This window comes from Pan troglodytes, chromosome 13, assembly GCF_028858775.2.
Source record: "Pan troglodytes isolate AG18354 chromosome 13, NHGRI_mPanTro3-v2.0_pri, whole genome shotgun sequence".
NCBI classification, from domain to species: domain Eukaryota; kingdom Metazoa; phylum Chordata; class Mammalia; order Primates; family Hominidae; genus Pan; species Pan troglodytes.
In genome coordinates, this window is record NC_072411.2 from 32,419,948 (window position 1) to 32,442,834 (window position 22,887).

The 22,887-nt window shown below is 51.6% G+C and overlaps 1 protein-coding gene across 13 annotated transcripts in view; it reads left to right on the forward strand.

Annotated features, from left to right (window-relative positions):
• The first annotated feature begins 104 nt into the window (after positions 1–104).
• Positions 105–22,887, forward strand: part of LOC459619 (sphingomyelin phosphodiesterase 4) — a 30,590-nt gene continuing 7,807 nt past the window's right edge. For 2 of the 13 annotated variants that reach the window (XM_054678981.2, XM_054678982.2), the window contains exons 1-12: positions 105–564; positions 5,460–5,543; positions 7,097–7,183; positions 8,437–8,579; positions 8,739–8,814; positions 9,195–9,303; positions 9,413–9,465; positions 9,590–9,741; positions 14,526–14,658; positions 15,813–15,892; positions 17,658–17,729; positions 20,836–20,922. In XM_054678981.2, coding sequence (XP_054534956.1) covers positions 493–564; positions 5,460–5,543; positions 7,097–7,183; positions 8,437–8,579; positions 8,739–8,814; positions 9,195–9,303; positions 9,413–9,465; positions 9,590–9,741; positions 14,526–14,658; positions 15,813–15,892; positions 17,658–17,729; positions 20,836–20,922 — 1,148 coding nt within the window. In that variant the 5' untranslated portion in view covers positions 105–492. Of the gene's footprint in view, positions 798–5,459; positions 5,544–7,096; positions 7,184–8,436; positions 8,584–8,738; positions 8,815–9,194; positions 9,304–9,412; positions 9,466–9,589; positions 9,742–14,525; positions 14,659–15,812; positions 15,893–17,657; positions 17,730–20,835; positions 20,923–22,887 lie in introns of those variants that run through there. The other 11 variants (XM_054678984.2, XM_054678987.2, XM_054678985.2 and 8 more) reach the window with 9 other exon arrangements.

Genomic DNA, 22,887 nt, shown 5'->3' on the forward strand with positions numbered 1-22,887 from the left:
GCGGCGCTCTAGGAGCCGGGAGTGGCATGGCGGACTGCAGGGGTCCGCTGCTTGGCGATCTGGGCCTCCCTGATAGACTGCATTGGTCGTGCTTGCTTAGGTGGCAGCACCCAGCCCACTGCCAGGCATACATTGGGCGCTCGGTAAACGCCTCTTTCAAGAAAGCGTGCAATTTTCTGGTCCGCGCCGGTGCACCACTAGGGGTCGCTTTTCGGGGCGGGCGGGGGGAAGGGGGGGGGCACTAATCAACAATACTGCTTACGCGCACGCGGATTCCTTGCTGGGGAGAAAGTACCTTGGGGCGTCGGAGGCCGCCACAACGCAGGCGCATTCAGCTAAGGACCACTCCCTCCCCCCGCACTCCTGCCTCGCCATTTCCCTTCCCCGCCCGGCCGGCCTTCGCTTTGCGCACGCGCCTTTTGAGGTAACGGCCCAAAGAGGTGGAAGCGCTTTTCCCGCCCGGCCGCGGGGCGTGGCTCTGCGCGCAGCTTGATGACGACTTTCGGCGCCGTGGCGGAATGGCGGCTTCCACCTCTGAGGCGAGCGACGCTATGGATCCCACAGGTGAGTGGCGCGGGACGCGCGCGTGAGACGGTCCGGCGCCCTGGGGGCTTCCCCGAGCCCCTGCGGAGGCCATCTCCGTTCCTCCGCGAGCCCCAGGACTCGGGCGGCCCGGCGGCTCTGCCCAGGCAGGGCAGGCTGGGGAGTGGAGGGCCCCGGTTGAGTCTTCTGCCACCCCTCTGGGCAATGCCTTTGTGCCACCTTCCCGCGCGGCTCGTACACTCTGTCCCGGTCCGGTAGGTGTTCGTTGAAGGTTAACCTTCGTTTAAGGAATTGAGGGAAGGAGAGCTTTGTGTTGAAGTTGAGCCTTGGGCTCAACAGGCGGTGTGGGAGGAAGAGCCGGGTGTGGGTCCCAGCTCGACCCTTCCCCCTGTGTGCTCCACACCTCCGAGCCTTGGTTTTGGAGGCTCCCGAAGCCCAATTGGCAGGAGAGTTGGGACCAAGTGGGCGCGTGCTGCTAAGGGAGGTCTTGGCATGACAGAATTTGCTTGGAATGACTGGCGTTGCCCAAGGGCTGTCGCTGTCAGAAAAACAAAACAAAACAAAACAAAACAAAAAACAAACGGGGTCCGAAGCAGCTCCTGGAGAAAATAGGTGTTGGAGAGTCGCCATGAAGTGGACTCTAGGTGCATGGCACGCAGAGACCAGTGACGGGGGAGGGTGGCCATGGCAGAGTCAGATAACAGGGGTGTGGGAGACACCTCTTGGGAATTCTCGGGTTTGAATTTCCTTTCTTGGAAATTTCCTAGAAATTCCTCTGGGCCTCATTCTTTCAGTCGCTGCCCATGAAAGCTTCTTCTGAGCAGAGATGCTCTGCCCTTCATCGTCTCTAGAGCTCCGCACTTACCCAACAGTCCACAGTTTAATGCTGCTTTGATCATTTTGTAGTAGTGCAGCGTTTTCTTGACCAAGTGCCTTAGGACTGAGGCGTTTTTAACACTGCAGTTGATAGCTAGGTTAAGAATTGAGGCCGGGAGCGGTGACTCACGCCTGTAATCCCAGCACTTTGGGAGGCCCAGGCGGGTGGATCACGAGGTCAGGAGTTCAAGACCAGCCTGGCCAAGATGGTGAAACCTCGTCTCTAGTAAAAAATACAAAAAGTAGCCGGGCGTGGTAGCGGGCGCCTGTAATCCCAGCCACTTGGGAGGCTGAGTAAGAGAATTGCTTGCACCCGCGAGGCGGAGGTTGCAGTGAGCTGAGATCGCGCCACTGCACTCCAGCCTGTGCGACAGAGCCCAGAGCGAGACTCCGTCTGTAAAAAGAAAAAGAGAAAGCTGGCCGGGCGCAGTGGCTCACGCTTGTAATCCCAGCACTTTGGGAGGCTGAGGCGGGCGGATCACGAGGTCAGGAGATCGAGACCATCCTGGCTAACACGTGAAACCCTGTCTACTAAAAATACAAAAAACAGCCGGGCGTGGTGGCGGGCGCCTGTAATCCCAGCTACTAGGGAGGCTGAGGCAGGAGAATGGCGTGAACCCGGGAGGCGGAGCTTGCAGTGAGCCGAGATCGCGCCACTGCACTCCACCCTGGGCGACAGAGCGAGACCATCTCGAAAAAAAAGAAAAAGCGGCCGGGCATGGTGACTCACGTCTGTAATCTCTGCACTTTGGGAGGCCGAAGAGGGCTGATCACGAGGTCAGGAGTTTGAGACCAGTCTGGCCAACATAGTGAAACCCCATCTCTACTAAAAATACAAAAATTAACTGGATGTGGTGGCATGTGCCTGTAATTCCAGCTACTCGGGAGGCTGAGGCAGGAGAATTGCTTGAACCAGGGAGTTGGAAGTTGCAGTGAGCCGAGATCATGCCATTGGACTCCAGCTTGGCAACGGAGCGAGACTCCATCTCAAAAAAGAATTGAAAAAGTCGGCACTTTGGGAGGCTGAGGCAGCGGATCACTTGAGGCCAGGAATTTGAGACCAGCCTGGCCAGCATAGGGAAACCCGCCTCTACTAAAAATAGAAAAATTAGGCAGCCTGTGGTGGCAGGCCCCTGTAATCCCAGCTACTCGGGAGGCTGAGGCACGAGAACCGTTTGAACTTTGGAGGTGGAGGTTGCAGTGAGATGATGGAGTGAGACTCAGTCAAAAAAAGAAAAAAGAAAAAAGAGGCTGGGCGCGGTGGGTCATGCCTGTAAGCCCATCACTTTGGGAGGCCGAGGCAGGCGGATCACGAGGTCAGGAGATCGAGACCATCCTGGCTAATACAGTGAAACCCCGTCTCTACTAAAAATACAAAAAAATTAGCCGGGTGTGGTGGCCAGTGCCTGTGGTCCCAGCTACTCGGGAGGCTGAGGCAGGAGAATGGCGTGAACCCAAGCGGAGCTTGCAGTGAGCCAAGATAGCGCCACAGGACTCTAGCCTGGGCAACAGAGCGAGACTCCGTCTCAAAAAAAAAAAAAAAAAAAAAAAGAATTGAAAAAACTTGGGAGATGTTCCTATTGCCGAGAGGCAGAGATTCCTGTCTCCTCTCACTCTACAGCTGCCTACATGGCCTCTTTACACCCAGCCTCTCTTCCTCCACAGACTGCCAGGTGTCACCCCAGTGCCTTTACTTGTGCAGTGGGCAGAGCTGGGCCATGAAAACTGTAACTAGCCCACCAGTGGGACTTGGCAGACTTCCTGTCTGTGAAGTCTAGGTCTGAGCATTTTTCATTTCTGACCTGGGTGAGCTGAGAGGTAGGAATCTGGAAAGCTGATCTTAGTTTTCTTTCTTTTTTTTTCTTTTTTTTTTTTTTTTCCATTTTTTGAGAGTTTCCCTCTATCACCCCGGCTAGAGTGCAATGGTGTGATCTTGGCTCACTGCAACCTCCGCCTCCTGGGCTCAAGCATTTCTCATGCCTCAGCCTCCCGAGTTGCTGGGACTACAGGTGCCCGCCACCACACCCAGCTAATTTTTATATTTTTAGTAGAGATGGGGTTTTGCCACGTTGGCCAGACTGGTCTCGAACTCCTGGCCTCAAGTGATCTGCCCACCGTGGCCTCCCAAAGTGCTGGGATTACAGGTGTGAGCCATGGTGCCCGGCCTTTGATCCTAGTTTTCTCATGGCTTATTCAAAGGCTCCCTTGGCAGAGCTTGCTCTTCCCCTCCGTTCATTGCATAGTGCACAGGTAATATGGAGGGGATTTGCCCCTGTCTCAGTTTTGTGAGGTGGTGTTTGTATTGGAATCTTGGTTCTGCCACTTACTAGCTGGGTGGGGGTAAGTGAATTATCCCATTTCTGCCTCTCCTTCATCATCTGTACTGACCTGCAGTCATAGTACATCTGTACCCATCGGGTTGTTGTGAGGTTGGTTTTTCTATTCTTGTATAACAAACTTAGCAGCTTAAACCAGCATCCATTTATTATCTCATAGTTATGTATGCAGAAGTCCAGGCAAGCTCAGCTGTGCATTACAAGATTAAAATCAAGGTGTTGGTAGCTTTGCTCTTATCTGGAGACTCTAGGGAAGAAGCTGCTTCCAGGTTTATTTAGGTTGCTGGCAGAATCCAGTTCCTTGGAGTTGTAGAACTAAGGTCTTTGTTTCCTTGCTGGCTGTCAGCTGGGGACTACTCTGTAACTTAAGGTCCACTAACTTAGGACTCTAATTGGATGTGCAAAATGCCATCATAGCAGTACCTAGATGAGTATTTGATTGAACAAACAGGGGTCGGGAATCTTGGGCTGCTATCTTTAGAATTCTGCCTACCACTGAGGATTAAATGAGGAGATATATAGAGAGCATTTAGAGCGAGTCCTGGTATATAACAAATGCTGTACAAGCATTACCGAGGATTCAGTACCACAAACTTGGCTCTGAAGCTGGCCACTATGGGCTGCAGGAGAACAGTATTTCTTTTTTTTTGAGATGGAGTCTTGTTCAGCCTCCCAGGCTGGAGTGCAGTGGTATGACTCAGCTCACTGCAACCACCTCTCCTGGGTTCAAGTGATTCTCTGGTCTCAGCCTCCTGAGTAGCTGGGATTATAGGCACCCGCCATCATGCCCGGCTAATTTTGTATTTTGGTAGAGACGGGTTTTCACCATGTTGGCCAGGCTGGTCTTGAACTCCTGACCTCAGGTGATCCTCCCGCCTCAGCCTCCCAAAGTACTAGGATTACAGGTGGGAGCCACCGTGCCCGGCTGAGAACAGCATTTCTATAAAAGATGGGAATTGCTGGCCAGGCGTGTTGGCTCACGCCTGTAATCCCAGCACTTTGGGAGGCTGAGGCGGATAGTTCGCTTGAGTCTGGGAGTTCAAGAGCAGTCTGAGCAACATGATGAAACCCCATCTTTACAAAAAGTAGAAAAATTAGCTGGGCTTGGTGATGTTTGCCTGTAGTCCCCGCTACTTGGGAGGCTGACGCAGGAGGATCACTTGAGCTCAGGAGTTTGAGGTTGCAGTGAGCTATGATCGCACCACTGTACTGCAGCCTGAGTGAGCAAGCAAGACCCTGTCTCTAATCAATAAGTAAGACATGAGAATTGGCAATGTAATGTGTGTTGCGAATTGGTAATGTAATGTGTGATATTCTCCTGGGCATTGTGAAACTATGTAATATTTTGTTAGGGCCAGGTGCAGTGGCTCACACCTGTAACCCCAGCACTTAGGAGGGCAAGGCAGGAGGATCAGTGGAGGCCAGGATCCTGGGCATCACAGCCTGACAAACTAGCCTGGGCAACATAGCGAGACCCTGTCTCAAAAAAGAAGAAAATTAGCCAGACATAGTGGCACGTGCCTGTACTCAGGAGACTGACGTGGGAGGATTGCTTGAACCCAGGAGTTTGAGGTTGCAGTGAGCTATGATCGTGCTGCTGCATGCTAGCCTGGGCAACAGAACAAGACCCTGTCTCTAAAAAAATAATATAAAAAGATTCTGCTGTGTTACAGATGTTGAGATTTTGTCTTTGTTTTTCCACAGTGGTTTGCTAAGAAGGCCATTTTCAACTCTCCACTGGAGGCTGCTATGGCGTTCCCTCACCTGCAGCAGCCCAGCTTTCTACTGGTAAATATCAACTGCTTGCATGAGTGTCAGTGTGGCCATAGTTCTGTAGCTGTGGGACTTGAGTGTTCTTCCCATTGACTTGAAGAACTCTGTAGTGGTTGTTTTTTAGGGGCATGTGATGGAAACAATGGCAGACTCCTTAACTTGACTGTGCCTCCTTATTACTACAGGACCTTGGGGTTACTCAACTTCTGGGCTCTGGGTTTTCTCACACAAGTTCATTCAAATTCTATTTTCTCTACTTCCCAAGGGTATGAGGAGGAGGAAGAGCAAGTGAGAAGGATGTATATCAGAATGTTCATGACTTGTAAATTCTTAAATAGATATGAAGTATTCTAATAATCAGTCATAACTGTCATCAGTGAAAAATGGAGACACTGTTGTGTGGGGGGCTGCTAGGTTTCACTTTAAGTATTAAACATGATGCTGAGAACTGGGTGCAGTGGCTCATGCCTGGAGTTCCAGCTACTGAGGAGACTGAGGCAGGAGGATTACTTGAGCCCAAGAGTTTGAGACCAGCCTGGGCAACATAGTAAAGACTCAAAAAGGAAAAAAAAATGATACTGAGAAGTGAGAAGTTAGATATGAGGCAAGTATTGGTGATGAAAGTTCCTAATTTTAGTTCTTAGGAGGTGTTTTTGTAAACATTTATGTGGAAGGACATTCTTCCTCAGTGCACCCCACTAGAGTCAACAGGTCTGGCCCATGGCCAGATAGCTCAGGTTTCCATCTCTGTCTCAATCACTGTGAAATCCACCCTTGTTTGGAGGTAGACAAGGCCTTAGATATCCTTTGGCAAAGCTCTCTAGGTTGAAATTCTAGCCATTTCTCCTGATCTTAATCCATTCGCACAGATGCCCTTTTTCTCCTTGTAGTCAGGGTGCTTTCCTCACATCCCACGACTAGGTAGATTTCATTAGTCCTTGTCCTGAGTCTTTTCTGGCCTCTCCATTGCCTTCATGATTAGTGTCTACTTGGCTGAAGCCATCTATAATTTTTGTCTGCCCTGTGTTTTAAGATCATTGGTTTAGTGGTTCAGTGTCTACTGAATAAAGGACAGCTCATTTAAGAGAGCTTCTGCCATAGCTGTGATGTTGTTGGGCGTTCTTACTGATGATCACAATGGTGTAATCATGGTGGTCCATCAGGCTGGAAATTTCCAGTTGATGCGTACAAACTCAGTTATACTCTGTGGTTTGTGAGGGGTGCCCTTACACAATCAAGATCCTCTTCTGGCTGTGGGGCTGACTCTGGGACCAACCCCTACTTATGGATTGGTGGAAGTCAATCCTGTTCTGATCATGTGCAGCACTCTGAGGGGGTACTGGGAAACAAGGCTGATAGTTCCTGGTCCAGAGAGCATAGAACTACGGCCTCTCCTAGTAGTACTCTTTGGGCCACTGACACACATGAGGGGCTGGGGAACCAGGCCAGTGGTTATGGGTCTGACTCATAACCTATTGCTTGGATTTCTGTTTGACTCAAGACAGAGTGCCACTAAAAGCTGCAGAGTGAATGTCCTCGTGATTTTTTCGCTTTGTTCTGTCTTCTAGGCTAGCCTGAAAGCTGACTCTATAAATAAGCCCTTTGCACAGCAGTGCCAAGACTTGGTTAAAGTCATTGAGGACTTCCCAGCAAAGGTATAGCTCTGCTAACGTCTCTCTTTGGAGCATGTCTTATACATTCGTTGAAGAACTTTATTATAATTCCTAATTTCCCTCCCTGCCCCAACCCTGAGCACTGCCTGGCACAGAGGCCTGGCCATTATCATGACCATTATGTTTACGGACACATTTAAACATGTGAACTTGTAGATCAGGGGTTCTCAGCCACAGGAGCTCTGTTCCTCAGGGACACTTGGCAATGTCAGAGACATTTTTGGTTGTCACATCTGGAGGTAGATGGGGAGTGTGTGCTACTAGCTTCTAGGAAGTAGAGGCCAGGGTTGCTGGAAACATTCTGCAAAGCACAGGACAGCTCCCTGCAACAAAGAAGTATCTAGCCCAAAATGTCAACAGCACCAAGATTGAGAAACCCTGATGTAAATACTAAAAATATGTATTTAAATCACACCTGGAATTGTCAAGCCCAGGAAGCTGGCCTAGACAAGGAGTTAATACCAAATGGCAATAGGTCAGTTAGGTTTCAGGGGCTTCACTCTGGAAAGGATGTTGCTTTCCTTTCTGATAGAGCATCCTTCAAGTCAGAAGTTTCCATCACTGTTTAAAGAATCTTTTTTTTGTGGTGGCTCATGCCTGTAATCTCAACACTTTGGGAGGCCGAGGTGGGAGGATCACTTAAGCCCAGGAGCTCAAAACCAGCCTAGGCAACATACTGAGAACCTATCTCTACAAGAAATTTAAAAATTAGCTGAGTGTAGTGGTGTGTGCCTATAGTCCCAGCTACTCAGGAAGCTGAGGTGGGAGGATTGCTCGAGCCCAGGAAGTCAAGGCTGCAGTGAGCCATAATTGCGCCACTGCACTCCAGCCAGGGCAACAGAGTGAGACCTTGTCTCAATAAATATGTATTTTGTTTATTTTTTTATTTTATATTTTTTTATTTTCATTGTTTGTTTTTTTTTTAATTTATTTTTCTTAATTTAATCTTCTATCACACACAAAAAATGTATTTTGATCGGAGGCTGACTTACTTAACTGGCCCAAGTCTAAAGCAACACTGCTTGGTATGCCATGTACCCCACTGGAAGAACGTAAAGCTGCTCTTGTCGTTGGCACCATGGCACCAGGCTTCCTTTGGGTGCAGGGCTGATCCCGTAGGTCTCAGCCAGGGAGTGGCTTCCTCAGAGGGAGCTGGGCAGCAGGTGGTGCAGGACTAGAGCCGGGGCAGGAGTGGGTGCTGGTCCTGCCCGCGGCCTCACCACACATTGTTTCAGGAGCTGCACACCATCTTCCCATGGCTGGTAGAGAGCATTTTTGGCAGCCTAGATGGTGTCCTCGTTGGCTGGAACCTCCGCTGCTTACAGGGGCGCGTGAATCCTGTGGAGTACAGCATCGTGATGGAATTTCTCGACCCTGGGTAGGTAGGTTGGTCACCGGAGAGAGGCTGGGTGATTCCTCATGGTGATTCCACCTTTAAAGCACTCTCTGAATTTCTCAAGATTAAGAAACAATCAAAGCAAGATAATTCGCAGTTCATTTGCCCTGTTTTTGTTTGTTTGTTCAATTTCGTGTTCAGTGGCCCAATGATGAAGTTGGTTTATAAGCTTCAAGCTGAAGACTATAAGTTCGACTTTCCTGTCTCCTACCTGCCTGTAAGTAAACCACAGTGGCGAGAGTGGTGCTCGGGGCAGTGGGCCTTGCACAGCCCTGTGGTGATGGGCAATCTCCTCCAGTCCTCTGAGGGCAAATTGAGGAGCGATTTGTTCTGGGGATATGAGAGGCAAAGGAAATGGGTATTGCATGGCGGCTACCCTTGCTGTCTGCAGCTCTTTATGAGATGGTAGGAGAAGTTCTAAGCAAAGACTCTTGTTCAGGCACTGCTCAGAGGCAGGGCACTGTCCCCACAGGTGGGTTCTGTGTGTGGGTCTCTTCCCCAGCAGCCTTCCCAAAGTGCTGCTGTGCATGTGGGGTACTGCGTATCGGGCACTACGCGCCAGCACCTGCCCACAAGCCTCACTGCCTCTCTCTGCAGGGTCCTGTGAAGGCGTCCATCCAGGAGTGCATCCTCCCTGACAGTCCTCTGTACCACAACAAGGTCCAGTTCACCCCTGCTGGGGGCCTTGGTCTGAACCTGGCCCTGAGTATCCTTTGGTAGCCCTGAGGTAGGGAGGCTGTGGGTGGCCCAGCACTTGACACTGAGTGGGGGGTGGCTCATCAACCCTGCATGTTTGCCCCTGACGCTGCTCTCAGATCCGTTCGAGTATTACATATTCTTCTTTGCCTTGAGCCTCATCACTCAGAAGGTAGGGAAGGGATGCCTTTTGCTGGGAGAGGTGGGGCCATGGCCCAGGGCTTCCCTGCACTTGTTGGTGCTTGGTGGCCTGGCAGTGTCCAGAGCCCATGCTAACAACTAGCTTGGTTTTCCAGCCACTCCCTGTGTCCCTCCACGTCCGTACTTCAGACTGTGCCTATTTCATCCTGGTGGACAGGTACCTGTCATGGTTCCTGCCCACCGAAGGCAGTGTGCCCCCACCACTCTCCTCCAGCCCAGGCGGGACCAGCCCCTCACCACCTCCCAGGTAAGGCTGCCCTTTGTTAAGACCTGGCCCTTCCATAAGGGAGTGGCCTGGTCACTTGCATCGCCCACGGGGACAATGTTGCCACCCTTTGTCCAGGGTTCCCCAATTTTTCTTATGCCTCATTCCCCATCCCCAGCTGTCTTAGCACAGACTGGAGGGTGGGGTGTGGAGGGCAATGTGTCCTTAGTATTCAGTGTCTTTGGCCATCACTGAAGCTATCAGGTCCCTGGAGGCCTCCACGGCCTGCATGGGAATGGGCTGTGTTGTGCATGGAGCAGCCGTCCCCACAGGCGGTGTCTGAGGCAGTGAGCAGGGTGGAAAGGTTGTCCTATGAGCAAAAAAAATAGGAATCTCTATGGGCCCCAGGAGCAGGTCTTGAAGGGGAGGCCCTGGGCCAAAGAGCCTGTTTTGCCAGTCCAAACAGGCTGAGCCTGATGCGTGCCTGCACAGGTCGGGAGTGTGAACCAGGGGCTCTCATGTCTGGCTGTCCTGGGTCCTCAGTGGTCACTAACGCAGGCCGACTTCCCAGGAGACCCTCTTGCCCCAGCAGCAGCTGCCTGTGCACCTCTGACCCTCTTTAATCTCACTGGCCCATCGCCTTCCCCAGGAAGCTGCATGCAGGCCCCTTCCTGCAGATGCTGGCCCACCCCAGATCTGCTGGCATGTGTAAGGCAGGCCAGGCCTTTACCTACAATTCACGTGTGGACAGATTCCCCAGAGGGTGGAGGGGAGAAAGGGAGTGGCAAGGAGGAGGCGCTGCCCAGGTGGCGGCAGTGATCAGTGACCCTGAAATGTTGCTGATCCTGTGGAGGACTTGGAGGTGAGGCAGATTCACACCCTCTTAGATGCAGAATTCAGCTGCCAAGCAGTTTTTGATGCCTGGTTTTTTTGCTTGTTTTAACTTTTTGGGTTGTTTTAATTTTTTCTATTAGAAATTATATACGTAGGCCGGGAGTGGTGACTGATGCCTGTAATCCCAGCACTTTGGGAGGCCAAGGTGGAGGGATCGCCTGAGGTCAGGAATTCGAGACCAGCCTAGCCAACATGGTGAAACCTTGTCTACTAAAAATACAAAAATTAGCTGGGCATGGTGGTGCACACCTGTAATCCCAGCTACTCAGGAGGTTGAGGCGGGAGAATCGCTTGAACCTGGGAGGCGGAGGTTGTGGTGAGCTGAGATCGCACCACTGCACACACACCCCAAAAAAAAAAAAAAAAGAAAAGAAATTACATATATATGGTTTGGGTTTATTTATTTATTTTATTTTATTTTGTTTTGTTTTTGGAGACGGAGTCTCACTCTGTTGCCCATGCTGGAGTGGTGCAGTGGCATGATCTTGGCTCACTGCAACCTCCATCTCCTGGGTTCAAGTGATTCTCCCACCTCAGCCTCGCAAGTAGCTGGGATTACAGGCACAGGTCAGCATGCCCGACTAATTTTTGTATTTTTAGTAGAAACGGGGTTTCACCATGTTGGCCAGGCTGGCCTCAAACTCCTGACCTCAGGCAATCCGTCCACCTTGGCCTCAGACAAAGTGCTGGGATTACAGGTGTGAGCTACTGCACCCAGCATTTTTTTTTTTTTTTTTGAGACAGGACCTGGCTGGGTTGCTCAGCCTGGAGTGCAGTGTTGTGATCACAACTCACTGCAACATTGACCTCCTGAGCTCAAGTGATCCTCCCACTTCAACCTCCCAAGTAGCTAATACTATAAGCATGCACCCCCACACCTAGCTTTTATTTTATTTTTTTGTAAGATGGGTCTTGCTATGTTGCCCAGGCTGCTCTAGAACTCCTGGGCTCGAGCTATCCTCCTGCCTTAGCCTCCCAAAGTTCAGAGATTACAGACATGAACCACCACACTGGTCCATTGTGTGCTTTTTTTTTTTGACAGGGTCTTACTCTGTTGCCCAGGCTGGAGTGCAGTGGTGCTGTCTCTGCTTCAAGTGATTCTCCTGGCCCAGTCCCAAGTAGCTGGGACTACAGGTGCCTGTCACCACACCCAGCTAATTTTTGTATCTTTAGTAGAGACAGGGTTTCACCATGTTGAGCAGACTGATCTTGAACTCCTTACCACAAGTGATCTGCCTGCCTCGACCCCCTAAAGTGCTGGGATTACAGGTGTGAGCCGCCACTCCTGGCCTAGCCATTATGTATTTTTAAAGACGGTCTTACTCTGTCACACAGGCTGGAGTGCAGTGTCATAATCATCACTTGGTGGCACAATCATCACTCAAGCCAGCCTGTCACGTCAGTGACTATAGGCATGCATCACTACAGCCAGCTAATTTAACTTTTTTTTTTTTTTTTTGCGGAGATATGGGGATGCCTCGCTGTGTTGCCCAGGCTGGTCTTGAACTCCTGGCCTCAGCAATCTTCCTGCCTCAGCTTCCCAAGTAGCTGGAATTACAGTTGCAAGTCACCACACCTAACTTTTTATTTTGAAATAACTTCAGATTTACAGATAAGTTTCCACGCATAATAAAAATAACTTGCAGGCTGAGCACAGTGGCTCACGCCTGTAATCCCAACACTTTGGGAGGCCAAGGCGGGAGGATCACTTGAGGCCAGGAATTCGAGACCAGTGTGGGCAACGTCGGGAGACCTCATTTCTACAAAAAAAAAATTAGCCAAGTATGGTGATGTGCAACTATGGTCCCAGCTACTCAGGAGGCTGAGGTGGGAGGATCACTTGTGCCCAGGAGCAATGAGCTGTGAGCGTGCCACTGCACTCTAGCCTGGGGTAACAGAACAAGATCCTGTCTCAGGGAAAAAAAAAAAAAAGAAACTTTCATAGACCCTTCACCCAGATTTCCAAAATGTTAATACTTTGCTGCATGTGTTGGTTTCCACCTCTATTGTATGTGTTTTTTTTTCTCTAAGCCAATATGAGTAAGCTACAGGATATGGCACCCCTTGACCTCTTAATATTTCAGTGTATTTCCTAGAAGCGAATGCATTATCCTATATAGTCACAGTGCCTGTAACCACACCAGGAAGTTAGTATTGCCACCAGGCCTCACACTGTGTGCAGTGATGTTTCACAGGCTCACCCACTGTATATAGTGATATTTCTAGTCCCCTTCAGTCAGGAATGGTCCCTTGCCTTTCTGTCTTTCCTGACCTTGACCCCTCCAGAGCATGCGGCCGCCACTTAGGCTGTCTGGTATTTGCTGGTGACTAGGCCCAGCATGGGCTTTGTTGGAAGGAGCACTGTAGTGGGACACCTGGTCCTTGCCAGGTGCCCTTTTATCACTGGGTTAAAAAGGTGCCAGTCAGGTTTTTCCATTGTAAAATAATTACTTTGTGCCCAGATTAAATAGTAATGAGGCTGGGCGTGGTGGCTCATGCCTGTAATCCCAGCACTTTGAGAGGCTGAGGTGGGCGGATCACTGGAGCTCAGGAGTATGAGACCAGCTCAGGCAACATAGCAAAATCCCATCTCTACCAAAAATTTAAAAATAACCAGGTGTGGTGGTGTGCGCCTGTAATCCCAGCTACTTGAGAGGCTGAGGTGGGAGGATTGCTTGCACCCAGGAGGCGGAGGTAGCAGTGAGCCAAGATCATGCCCCTGTACTCCAGCCTGGGCTACAGAGTGAGACCGTATCTCAACCAAAAAAAAAAAAAATTAATAGTGAGTGCCTGGGCAACATAGCATGACCTTGTTTCTACTAAAAAGAAAAACATCAGCCAGGCATGGTGGTGTTGGTCCCAGCTACTTGGGAGGCCTAAGTCTAGGAGGTTGAGGTTGCAGTGAGCTGTGATTGCATCATTGCACTCCAGCCTAGGCGATAGGGTACGATCCTGTCTCAAAAAAAAAAAATTGATAACGAGAATTTACCGGGAAGATGTATGGAGACTATGTAATTATCAGTAGTATTAACATCCACTTTTGATTCTCCTATTTTTTCAAATTGATTTTATTTGCAGACAGGGTCTTGTTCTCTTACCCCAGGCTGGAGTGCAGTGGTACGATCTCTGCTCACAGCAACCTCAACCTCCTGGGCTCAAGTGATCCTCCTGTCTCAACCCCCCAAGTATCTGGGACTACAGGGAGGCATCACCACACCTGGCTAATTTTTGTATTTTTTTGTGGAGACAGGGTTTTGCCATGTTGCCCAGGCTGGGAATTTCTTAATTTTTTAGAAACAGGGTCTTGCTCTGTCACCCCAGGGTGGAGTGAAGTTGGTACGATCATTTGTCACTATAGCCTCAACTTGTGGGCCCAGGCCATTCTCCCTCCTCAGCCTTCTAAGTAGTTAGGACTACAGGCACATGCCACCAGGCCCAGCTGTTTTATGTTTCAGTGTTTTTGTGGAGATGGGTTCTCATTTTGTTGCCCAGGCTGATCTCAAATGCCTGGCCTCAAGAAATCCTCCTGCCTTGGTCTCCCAAGGTGCTGGTGTGAGCCCCCATGCTCACAGGTGTGAGCCCCCATGCCCAACCTCACTGTTGATTCTTGACCAAATCAGCTATTAATAGGGCGGTTACTAAATGGTGGTTCTGTAACTTCATCCCTCCTTCATTGATTTGTGGGTCAGTGGTCACTCTGTGGTAAGGAAGACTTCTCTCTTTGCTATTTATTTATTCAGGTATATCAGTGTGGATCAGGGGGCTGGGGGGAGGTGTGCATTGTGCTATTGAACAAGTTGTAATCTGTCCCTGCTCTCGTTGATTTTGATATCCAGATTGCCCCTGTTTTGATATCCAGATTGCCCCTGTTACAGCGGGAGCGAGTTACAGCGGGAGCCTGTAACTCGGGCCTGTTTCTGTGTCTCCCTCAGGACACCAGCCATACCCTTTGCTTCCTATGGCCTCCACCACACTAGCCTCCTAAAGCGACACATCTCTCATCAGACGTCTGTGAATGCAGACCCCGCCTCCCACGAGATCTGGAGGTCAGAAACTCTGCTCCAGGTGAGAGTTGAGCTGGTCAAAAGAAACTGTTCAGCCAGCCAGGCACGGTGGCTCATGCCTATAATCCCGAGCACTTTGCGAGGCCGAGGTGGGGAGATGACCTGAGGTCAGGAGTTTGGGACCAACCTGGCCAGCATGGTGAAACCATGTCTCTACTAAAAACACAAAAATTAGTTGGGCGTGGTGGCAGGCGCCTGTAATCCCAGCTACTCGGGAGGCTGAGGCGGGAGAATCGCTTGAACCCAGGAGGTGGAGGCTGCAGTAAGCTGAGATCATGCCATTGTACTCCAGCCTGGGTGACTGAACTAGACTCCATCTCAAAAAAAAAAAAAGAAAAAGAAAAGAAACTGTTGCCACCTTCCACTATGTGGGGCAGAGTCCCAGAGGCGGCCCCTCAGCCCGGGGCTGATTCTAAATTGTTGGTATTTTCCTGCTGTGACATTTAGAAAACATGAAAATAAATCTGCCCACCCTTCTAACTTGTATGTCATTGATGGCGTTTTTCATCCCAGGATCCCCTGTCCATGGAAGTTGTTTTGTTTTGCCTGTGGTGAGGCAAAATTGTTGCAGAGGCTTTTGGTTTCCATGACACTGAATGGTGAGGGGTCTGTGCAGCCCCCACAGGCCTTCCATTGATTCAGGGGATCCAAGTAGTAGGTGACAGATTTCCTTGTCTGCCCAGAGGGGCTCCAGCCTGTCAGGATGGTATGGGCTGGCTCACTTCCTGAGTGCTGGCCAACTCCCAGGTCCTGGCTGTGTCTTCTAGGCACACATCAGAGAGATTCAGCAGGTGCTGCTTCTGACGCTGGATCCTGGGGCTGACTTGGTAGCCACAGCCTTGCTTTACAGCCTGGCATGTAGATAAGATAGGATTCTATCTCCCATCTTATATGTAACTCCTAGTATTTGGGGTGCTGCACTTTTTGAAGCCTCCATACCATTTCACAGCATCCTCGCAGGGTGGAATGGTAAGAACCGTTGCCCCTGTTCACAGAGGGGACCATGATGCCCAGATGGCTCTTGGCTGTGTGGACCGTAGGCTGTGCTGGCCATGAAGAGGGCAGAAGATCATGACACAGCGCTTATAGGGAAGAACTGGAAGGTTTGCTGTTCCCTGGACCAAAGCATTTTTTTTTTTTTTTTTTTTTTTTGAGATGGAGTCTCCCTCTGTTGTCCAGGCTGGAGTGCAGTGGCTCAATCTTGGCTCCGTGCAACCTTCACCTCTCAGGTTCAGGTGATTCTCCCGCCTCAGCCTCCCGAGTAGCTAGGATTACAGGTGCCCACTGTCACGCTCAGCTAATTTTTGCATTTTTAGTAGAGATGGGGTTTCACCATGTCTCGAACTCCTGACCTCAAGTGATCCATTTGCTTTGGCCTCCCAAAGTGTTGGGATTACAGGCGTGAGCCACCGTGCCCGGCCCTTTTTGTTTTTTTAACTAAGAAAAAAATTAATTACAAGATATATATAACATGAAACTTATTGTCTTAACTATTTCCAAGTGTACAGTCAGTAGTGTTGATTACAGTCATGTTGTTGTGCATGCAATCTCCAGAATGCTTTTCATCTTGCAAAACTGAAACTGAACCAGCCCGGGCGCAGGGGCCTCACACCTCTAATCTTAGTGCGTTGGGAGGCCCAGCAGGAAAGGATTGCTCAAGGCCGGGAGTTCAAGACCAGTCTGGCCAGCATAGTGAGACCCCATCTCTTTTAATGAAAAACAAAGAAATCAAACCATTAAACAATTCCCCACCCAGCACCTGGCAACCACTATTCTGCTCTCTGTTTCTATGGATTTGACTCCTAGATCTCATACCCAGAGTATGCGTAGCACATAGTACTTATTTGTGTGTGACTAGCATGCTTCACTTAGCATAATGGACTAAAGATTAATCCATGTTACAGCATGTGTCAGAATTTCCTTGCTTTTTAGGGCTGAATAGTGTTCCATTGTGTGGATGTACCACATTGTGTTTATTCATTCATCTCTCAGTAGACACTTGAGTTGCTGTTTTTTTGTTTTGTTTTGTTTTTTTGAGACCGAGTTTTGTTCTTGTTGCCCAGGTTGGAGTGGAGTGGCACGATTTTGGCTTACCACAACCTCTGCCTCTTGGGTTCAAGCGATTCTCCTACCTCAGCCTCCTGAGTAGCTGAGCTGGAATTACAGGCATGCACCACCACGCCCGGCTAATTTTGTATTTTTAGTAGAGACACTGTTTCTCCATGTTGGGTCAGGCTGGTCTCGAACTCCTGACCTCAGGTGATCCACCTGCCTTGGCCTCCCAAAGTGTTGGGATTACAGGTGTGAGCCACTGTGCCCAGCCCTTTTTTTTTTTTTAAATCAGAGTCTGTCTTTGTTGCCAGGCTAGAGTGCAGTGGTGCAGTCTTGGCTCACTGCAGTCTCAAACTCCTGGGCACAAGCAATCCTCCCACCTCAGACTCCCAAGTAGCTGGGATTATAGGTGTGATGCCTCACCACACCCAGCTAATTTTTGTATTTTTTGTAGAGACAGATTTTCATTATGCTGGCCAGGCTGGTCTGGAACTCCTGGCCTCAGGTAATCCCACCCACCTCGGCCTCCCAAAGTGCTGGGATGACAGGGTTGAGCCACCATGCCTGTTGGTTGCCTTTTTACTCTATCTATAGTATTTTTTCATGCTCAAGAGTGTTGATTTTGATGAAGTCTAGTTGTCTATTTTTTTTCCTTTTGTTGCCTGTGCTTTGGGCATCATATCTAATTAATCATTGCCAAATCTAGTGTTATGAAGTTTTCTCCCATGTTTTCTTCTGAGAGTGTATGGTTTTAGTGCTTATCCTCAGGTCGCTTACCCATTTTGAGTTATTTTTTGGTGATGGTGTGAAGGAAGGGCCCAGCTTCACTGTTCTGCACATGGGTATTCTGTGTTCCCAGCTCTGCTTGTTGGAGACACTGTCCTTTCCCCACTGGATGGTCTGACACCATTGTCAAGAATGGTTTGACTAGCTAATGCTTTTTTGCAGGTTTTTGTTGAAATGTGGCTTCATCACTATTCCTTGGAGATGTATCAAAAAATGCAGTCCCCTCATGCCAAGGTATGTTTCCACAGTTTTTCTTCCCACCTCCTGCTTCTGACCCTGCTCAGCCTGCTGCTTCTTATCCTGCCTCGGAGTGAGTTTTCACAGGCTGGATGGTGGGAAGCAGAAACCCACCACCCACCTGTCACTCAGAAGCCAAATAAGAAGTGGGCATCGTTCTCTAGTTTCCGGTGGCGGGCAGGGGGCATTGCACCCTGATGTGTAGATACTTGAGGCCTGGAAGTCTGGCCTCTCCGGGGCCCTCCCTGTGCAGCTTCCTGAGCCCCCTCCCTGGCAGCGGGAACAGATGAGGTTGTGGTGCTCTTGCTCTGGGAGTGGGGGAGCTGCGATGCCTCTGGGAGCCACTTTCTTGTCTGTCTCCTCGACCATCAGCGGTGCCTTTGTGCTTTCCCATGAAGGGGTGGCCTGGAGCCTCCTTTGCCTGCTCGCCCTACTCCCCCACCTTCTCCAGAGCATGAGCAAGCAGCCCTTCTCGTGGCGAGTGGCACCTGGTGCCCTCCTGCATGCAGCCTGGCTTGCCTCCTCTCCCTCTGCCTCGCCTGTCCCTGTTCTCTCTCTCTGGGCAGCACGCTGCTTTCAGATGCATGGAGGTGGCGGAGGCCCTGGGTCATTCCTGCTGTTGCTGTTCCTGGAGCTAGCACCACCCCTGGACCGGTCAGAGTGAGAAAGCAGCTAGGTGAACCTTAGATCTCCAGTCAGTCATCCTCCATGGAGCAGCTTGACTCATGCCCATCTGGGCCCTTGCCTGAAGTGGCATCAGCTACGTAGTCTGGTGCCCATGGCGTCTGTGCATCAGTATGCTTGGGAAACTTTGGCTTTGTCACTGACAGAATTATTGAGGGCTTCCTCCAGAATGTGGGTGATGGAGTTAAACTTCAGAAGAGCATCCTGTCATTTTTCCTCTGGTTCTGGCGAAGAGCTGTGGGTCTGCTTCTGCCACAGTCTGCAGCCAGTTCCATGGCCCCATGCTTTGCCATGTGGAGGCTCTCTCAGAGCATAGGGTCCCCCAAATCCTCACCCTCAGAATCACATGGGCGGAGAATGGGGAAAAGCTGAGGACCCCATCTTGGGCCTCTTGAGTCACAAAGAGCCTGCAGTGCCCTTCCTGCTTCCAGAGCAGACTTGCTGCATGTTCCTGGCTGGTGCCTGGGGGCCTGGTTATTCCCTGGGCCCGCTCCTCCCGCGGGGCTCTGGGACACTCAGCACTCGTGCATGTGGCGTGGCGTGGCGTGGCCTGGCAGGGGCAGGGGCCACTGCACCGCATTGTGTTTCTGTTGCTCCTTCTGCCTTCTGAGGGAGTAGAAGCACAGCTACTTTCAAGAGTCAGCCAGAAAGGCTCTTTGAGGCTGTCACCTGTGAGGATTCTGTGTCCTCACGGGCCAGAGGAAGGGCAGGGGGCTGTCCCTGTGGAGGGCAGGAGGTGCAGTTCCCTTCTTCCCCACATTTGCTTCCTCTTGGCCAGACCTTGGGGTGGGTGGACCCTGCTCAGAATACCTTGCAGTGGCCGGACCAAGTACCCAGAGACACTCCACTCTTCGCCTCTTCCAGTTCAGGCAAAACACAAAACGCAAGAAAACTTGGTGGGTGGGAGTCAGAGAAAGGCAGCTGTGGAAGTCTATGTCTCCCAAGGCTTCTTGCCGCTTGTCCAGGCCTGTGCTACACGTACTGCCATGCAGAAATCCCTGCCCGTCCCCACTAGCCCTTATTTTCAGATGCAGGAAGTGAGGCTCCTGGGGTCATCCTCCTCACCCTGCTTGAGTCCAGGATGCGTGCTTGCTCCCCAGTGGCCCTGTGGGCAGTAAGGATGGCCATGGCGCTGTAGGCCACTGTGTTCCTGCAAGCAAGGGCAGAGCCACACTGGGGAACTATGTGTCTGATTCCTCCCTGAGCCCCAGGTCTGGCACAGAGGAAGGCTGTGGAGGGCAACACCTCCCTGCCCTGCTCCTTCACTCCCTGCTCTGCGTGTCATGGCGACTGGCGTGTGTTCTGATTTCTCCTGTGTGGAGCCCAGTGGGTGTGCTGCTTGGGCAGGAGGCATGCTGCTGGCGGGGCAGGATGTGCACCAGGCCGGCTGTGGCTGCACTGGGCTGAAGGGGTGCTTCGGCAGGCCGTGGTGCTGCAGGGCAGCAGGTCGGAGGGTCCTGGCTAGGAGCCAGCTCAGCCTCAGGTTCCTGCTGCCTCTGGGTGTGTGTGGCTGTGCCAGATCCTCGGGGGCTCCCGCCCTTGGGAACCCATTGTATCTGGAGGGTGGGAGTTTCTGCTGCGGTAGGAGAGGCTGCCTCCAGGAGTCAGAGCTGATGTGCACACCACCTTAGCTGACGTCCAGACTATGAGGGTGGAGGGCAGGGCCTGGTGGCCTGAGCCTGTGCTCCTCGTCTCTGTGCTACCCTTGGGGACCTGTCCTCGCCCTCAGTTCTCAGAGAGCCAGTCATGGAGGGGACATTGATTTGAGTTTCAGACACATAGGAATCAATCATGTCTTATACCAGTTTGGTAAATTTCTTAAGACAACCCAGGGAAATCCAGTCAATTCTACATGTGTTTTCTGGGCAGAGTCCTCCTCCTGGAACATGCTCCGCTGGTTTCTTTTCTGAGCCTCAGGATCTTGAGGTCTTGGTGGCTGGCAGCATGTCCCAGCGAGGGCCCTGGGCTCTTGGAGGGCTCTGGTTTGCATGTGCCACACATAGTGTGACCTCAGAGTCACTGGGGAGAGTGGGTCCCATCTTGAAGGGCAGTGAGTTGGGCCCTTCCAAGGAGCTAGAGAGGCCTTTAGGCCCTAGCAATACTGAGGGGCCACCCAGGTGACCTGGAGGCCCCTCTGCCCGGGCCTCCAAAGCGAGGAGAGTGTGGCCACAGCCCTGGCCTGGTTGTGGAGGGGGGTGCTGCACTGGCCCGCGGCTGCTGGGACTGCAGTTGTTTGGATTGTCACTGACCGTGCTTTGTTTTTGTTTTTTTTCTCCTCACTCCTGGGCTCGTTCTCATTGCTTTCTTTCTCTCTCCGCTTCCCCCTCCCGTGTCTGGTCCTATCTCTCCCCTTCCCCACCCCATTCTCTTGTCCTCTGCTCTTCGGCCTCTTCCGGCATCTCTCTGTTCCTTGTCTCAGCTGGAGGTTCTGCACTACCGACTCAGTGTCTCCAGCGCCCTCTACAGCCCTGCCCAACCCAGCCTCCAGGCCCTCCACGCCTACCAAGTACTGGCTCATTCGTTCCCTTCCTCCTGCCCAGAGTGCATGTCCATGCCTGGCAAAGCAAGGGGCCGCCGGGGCCGGCCGCTGGTGACTCAGAGGCTAGTTCCAAGCAGAACGAAGCCCCTGTGTCGGGGGGAGGCAGGGGTCAGCCTCCAGCCTGGCTTGGCCCCTGGCTTTGTAGACTAGTTTGGTTGGGGGTGGGGGTGGTGGCTTTGTGGCAGAACGAGGCATGTGGGCATGTGGCCCTGGCTGTCCAGGCTCCTGGCCAGTGGAGGTGTCACAAGCTCTCCAGTGTTGGAGGCCCCGTGCTTGGCCCTGGTTTGAAGAGCTGGAGTCCTCAGGCCTCAGCAGTGGCTGGGTTCACTGCATTCTGCAGGGTCTGGCGCTCAGGAAGGAGCTGAAGACGCAGAGGCCTGGGACTTAACGGGTGGTGTGGGTTCTGCCTTGTTCAGAACTGTCACCCAGCCTGGAGGTGCTGTGACCCAGAGCCTGTGTGTGAGGCAGGGGGGTGGGAAGGACCTGGGGCTTGACCCTATAGCCCACAGAAGCTGTCAGTCCTTGACAGCCCAGCCAGGACCCGGCCTTCACCTGGGGAGACCTGGCTGCTCATACACACCTCCAGAGGCAGATTAGAGTGGGTGGTGACCTCATAGAGGTTGCAGCTGCCTAGGCAGAAATGACAAGTGTGTGGATGGATTTGAGGTCAGTGAAGCAGAGTTCAGACCTCTAGGGAACTTCAGGGATGACAGAGGAATCTGTGAGAGCCGGGGGAGACGGGCTGTGCTCACAGCCAGTGATCTGTCCCGTTCACCTGGGAAGGAGCACACATGATTGAACAGGAATTTGAGCATAAGATGAGAAAATGTGTTGGCCCCTTAGCGCTGGTGGGCTGGATGGCGGCCACAGCACACGGGGGCACCTCATTCCGCAGGAGCCACTGCAGAGGAGAGGAGGAACCTGAGGGCTTGCGCTAGGGAGGGAGGACAGTGTCCAGAAAGCATCTGGCAAATCTCATGGTGGGAGGGTGACCAGCGAGACCCAGGTGGGGTGAGCTGAGGTGCTGTGAGTCTCAGCCCAGTGGGAAATGTGCGGCTTTGGGGACACATCCTTAAGAAGCAAGCAGGTGACTGTGGCCAGGGACTCCATGTGGGAACATGGCCCAGGAGGGGTGCAGAGCTGAGGGAGAAGTTTGGCTCAGCAAACCTATGGGAAAATAGCCTGAGAGGGTTCCATGTGACTGCCGGCGGCAGGGGCGGACAGTGGGCCCTCCAGACCCTTCGGAAGGACCAGGTGAGGTGGGTCAAGTGCACCAGCAGGGGAAGGCAGTTTTCCAGTTTGCATGTGGAGGTCTTCCCCTCCCCTTAGCTGCAGGAAGGATGTTACGGCTCAGGATCCCAGGCCAGGATTGGAGGGAGGGCCTGGGCTGAGACTGGAGGAGGAGAAAGACCCTGGTCTAACTTCCCACCCCACTGGTGCCCTTCTAGTTGGGCAGTATAGGTACAGGTATTATGTCTCATACTTTTCTCCTTCTGTCTTTTTTTGTTTTTTTTTTTTGAGATGGAGTCTCACTCCGTTGCCCAGGCTGGAATGCATTGACATGGTCTCGGCTCACTACAATCTCCACCTCCCAGATTGAAGTGATTCTTCTGCCTCAACCTCTTGAGTAGCTGGGATTACAGGCATGTGCCACCCACCCGGCTAATTTTTGTATTTTTAGTAGAGACGTAGTTTCACCATGTTGGCCAGGCTGGTCTCAAACTCCTGACCTCAAGTGATCTGCCTGCCTTGGCCTCCCAAAGTGTTGGGATTATAGGCGTGAGCCACCGCACCTGGCCCTTTCTTCCAAAACAATGCAAATTCATTGCCCAAAGACTTAACAATACAGATAGAGAAAAATAGCCAGCCACGATGGCTCATGCTTGTAATCCCAGCACTTTGGGAGGTTGAGGCAGGCGGATTGCTTGAGCT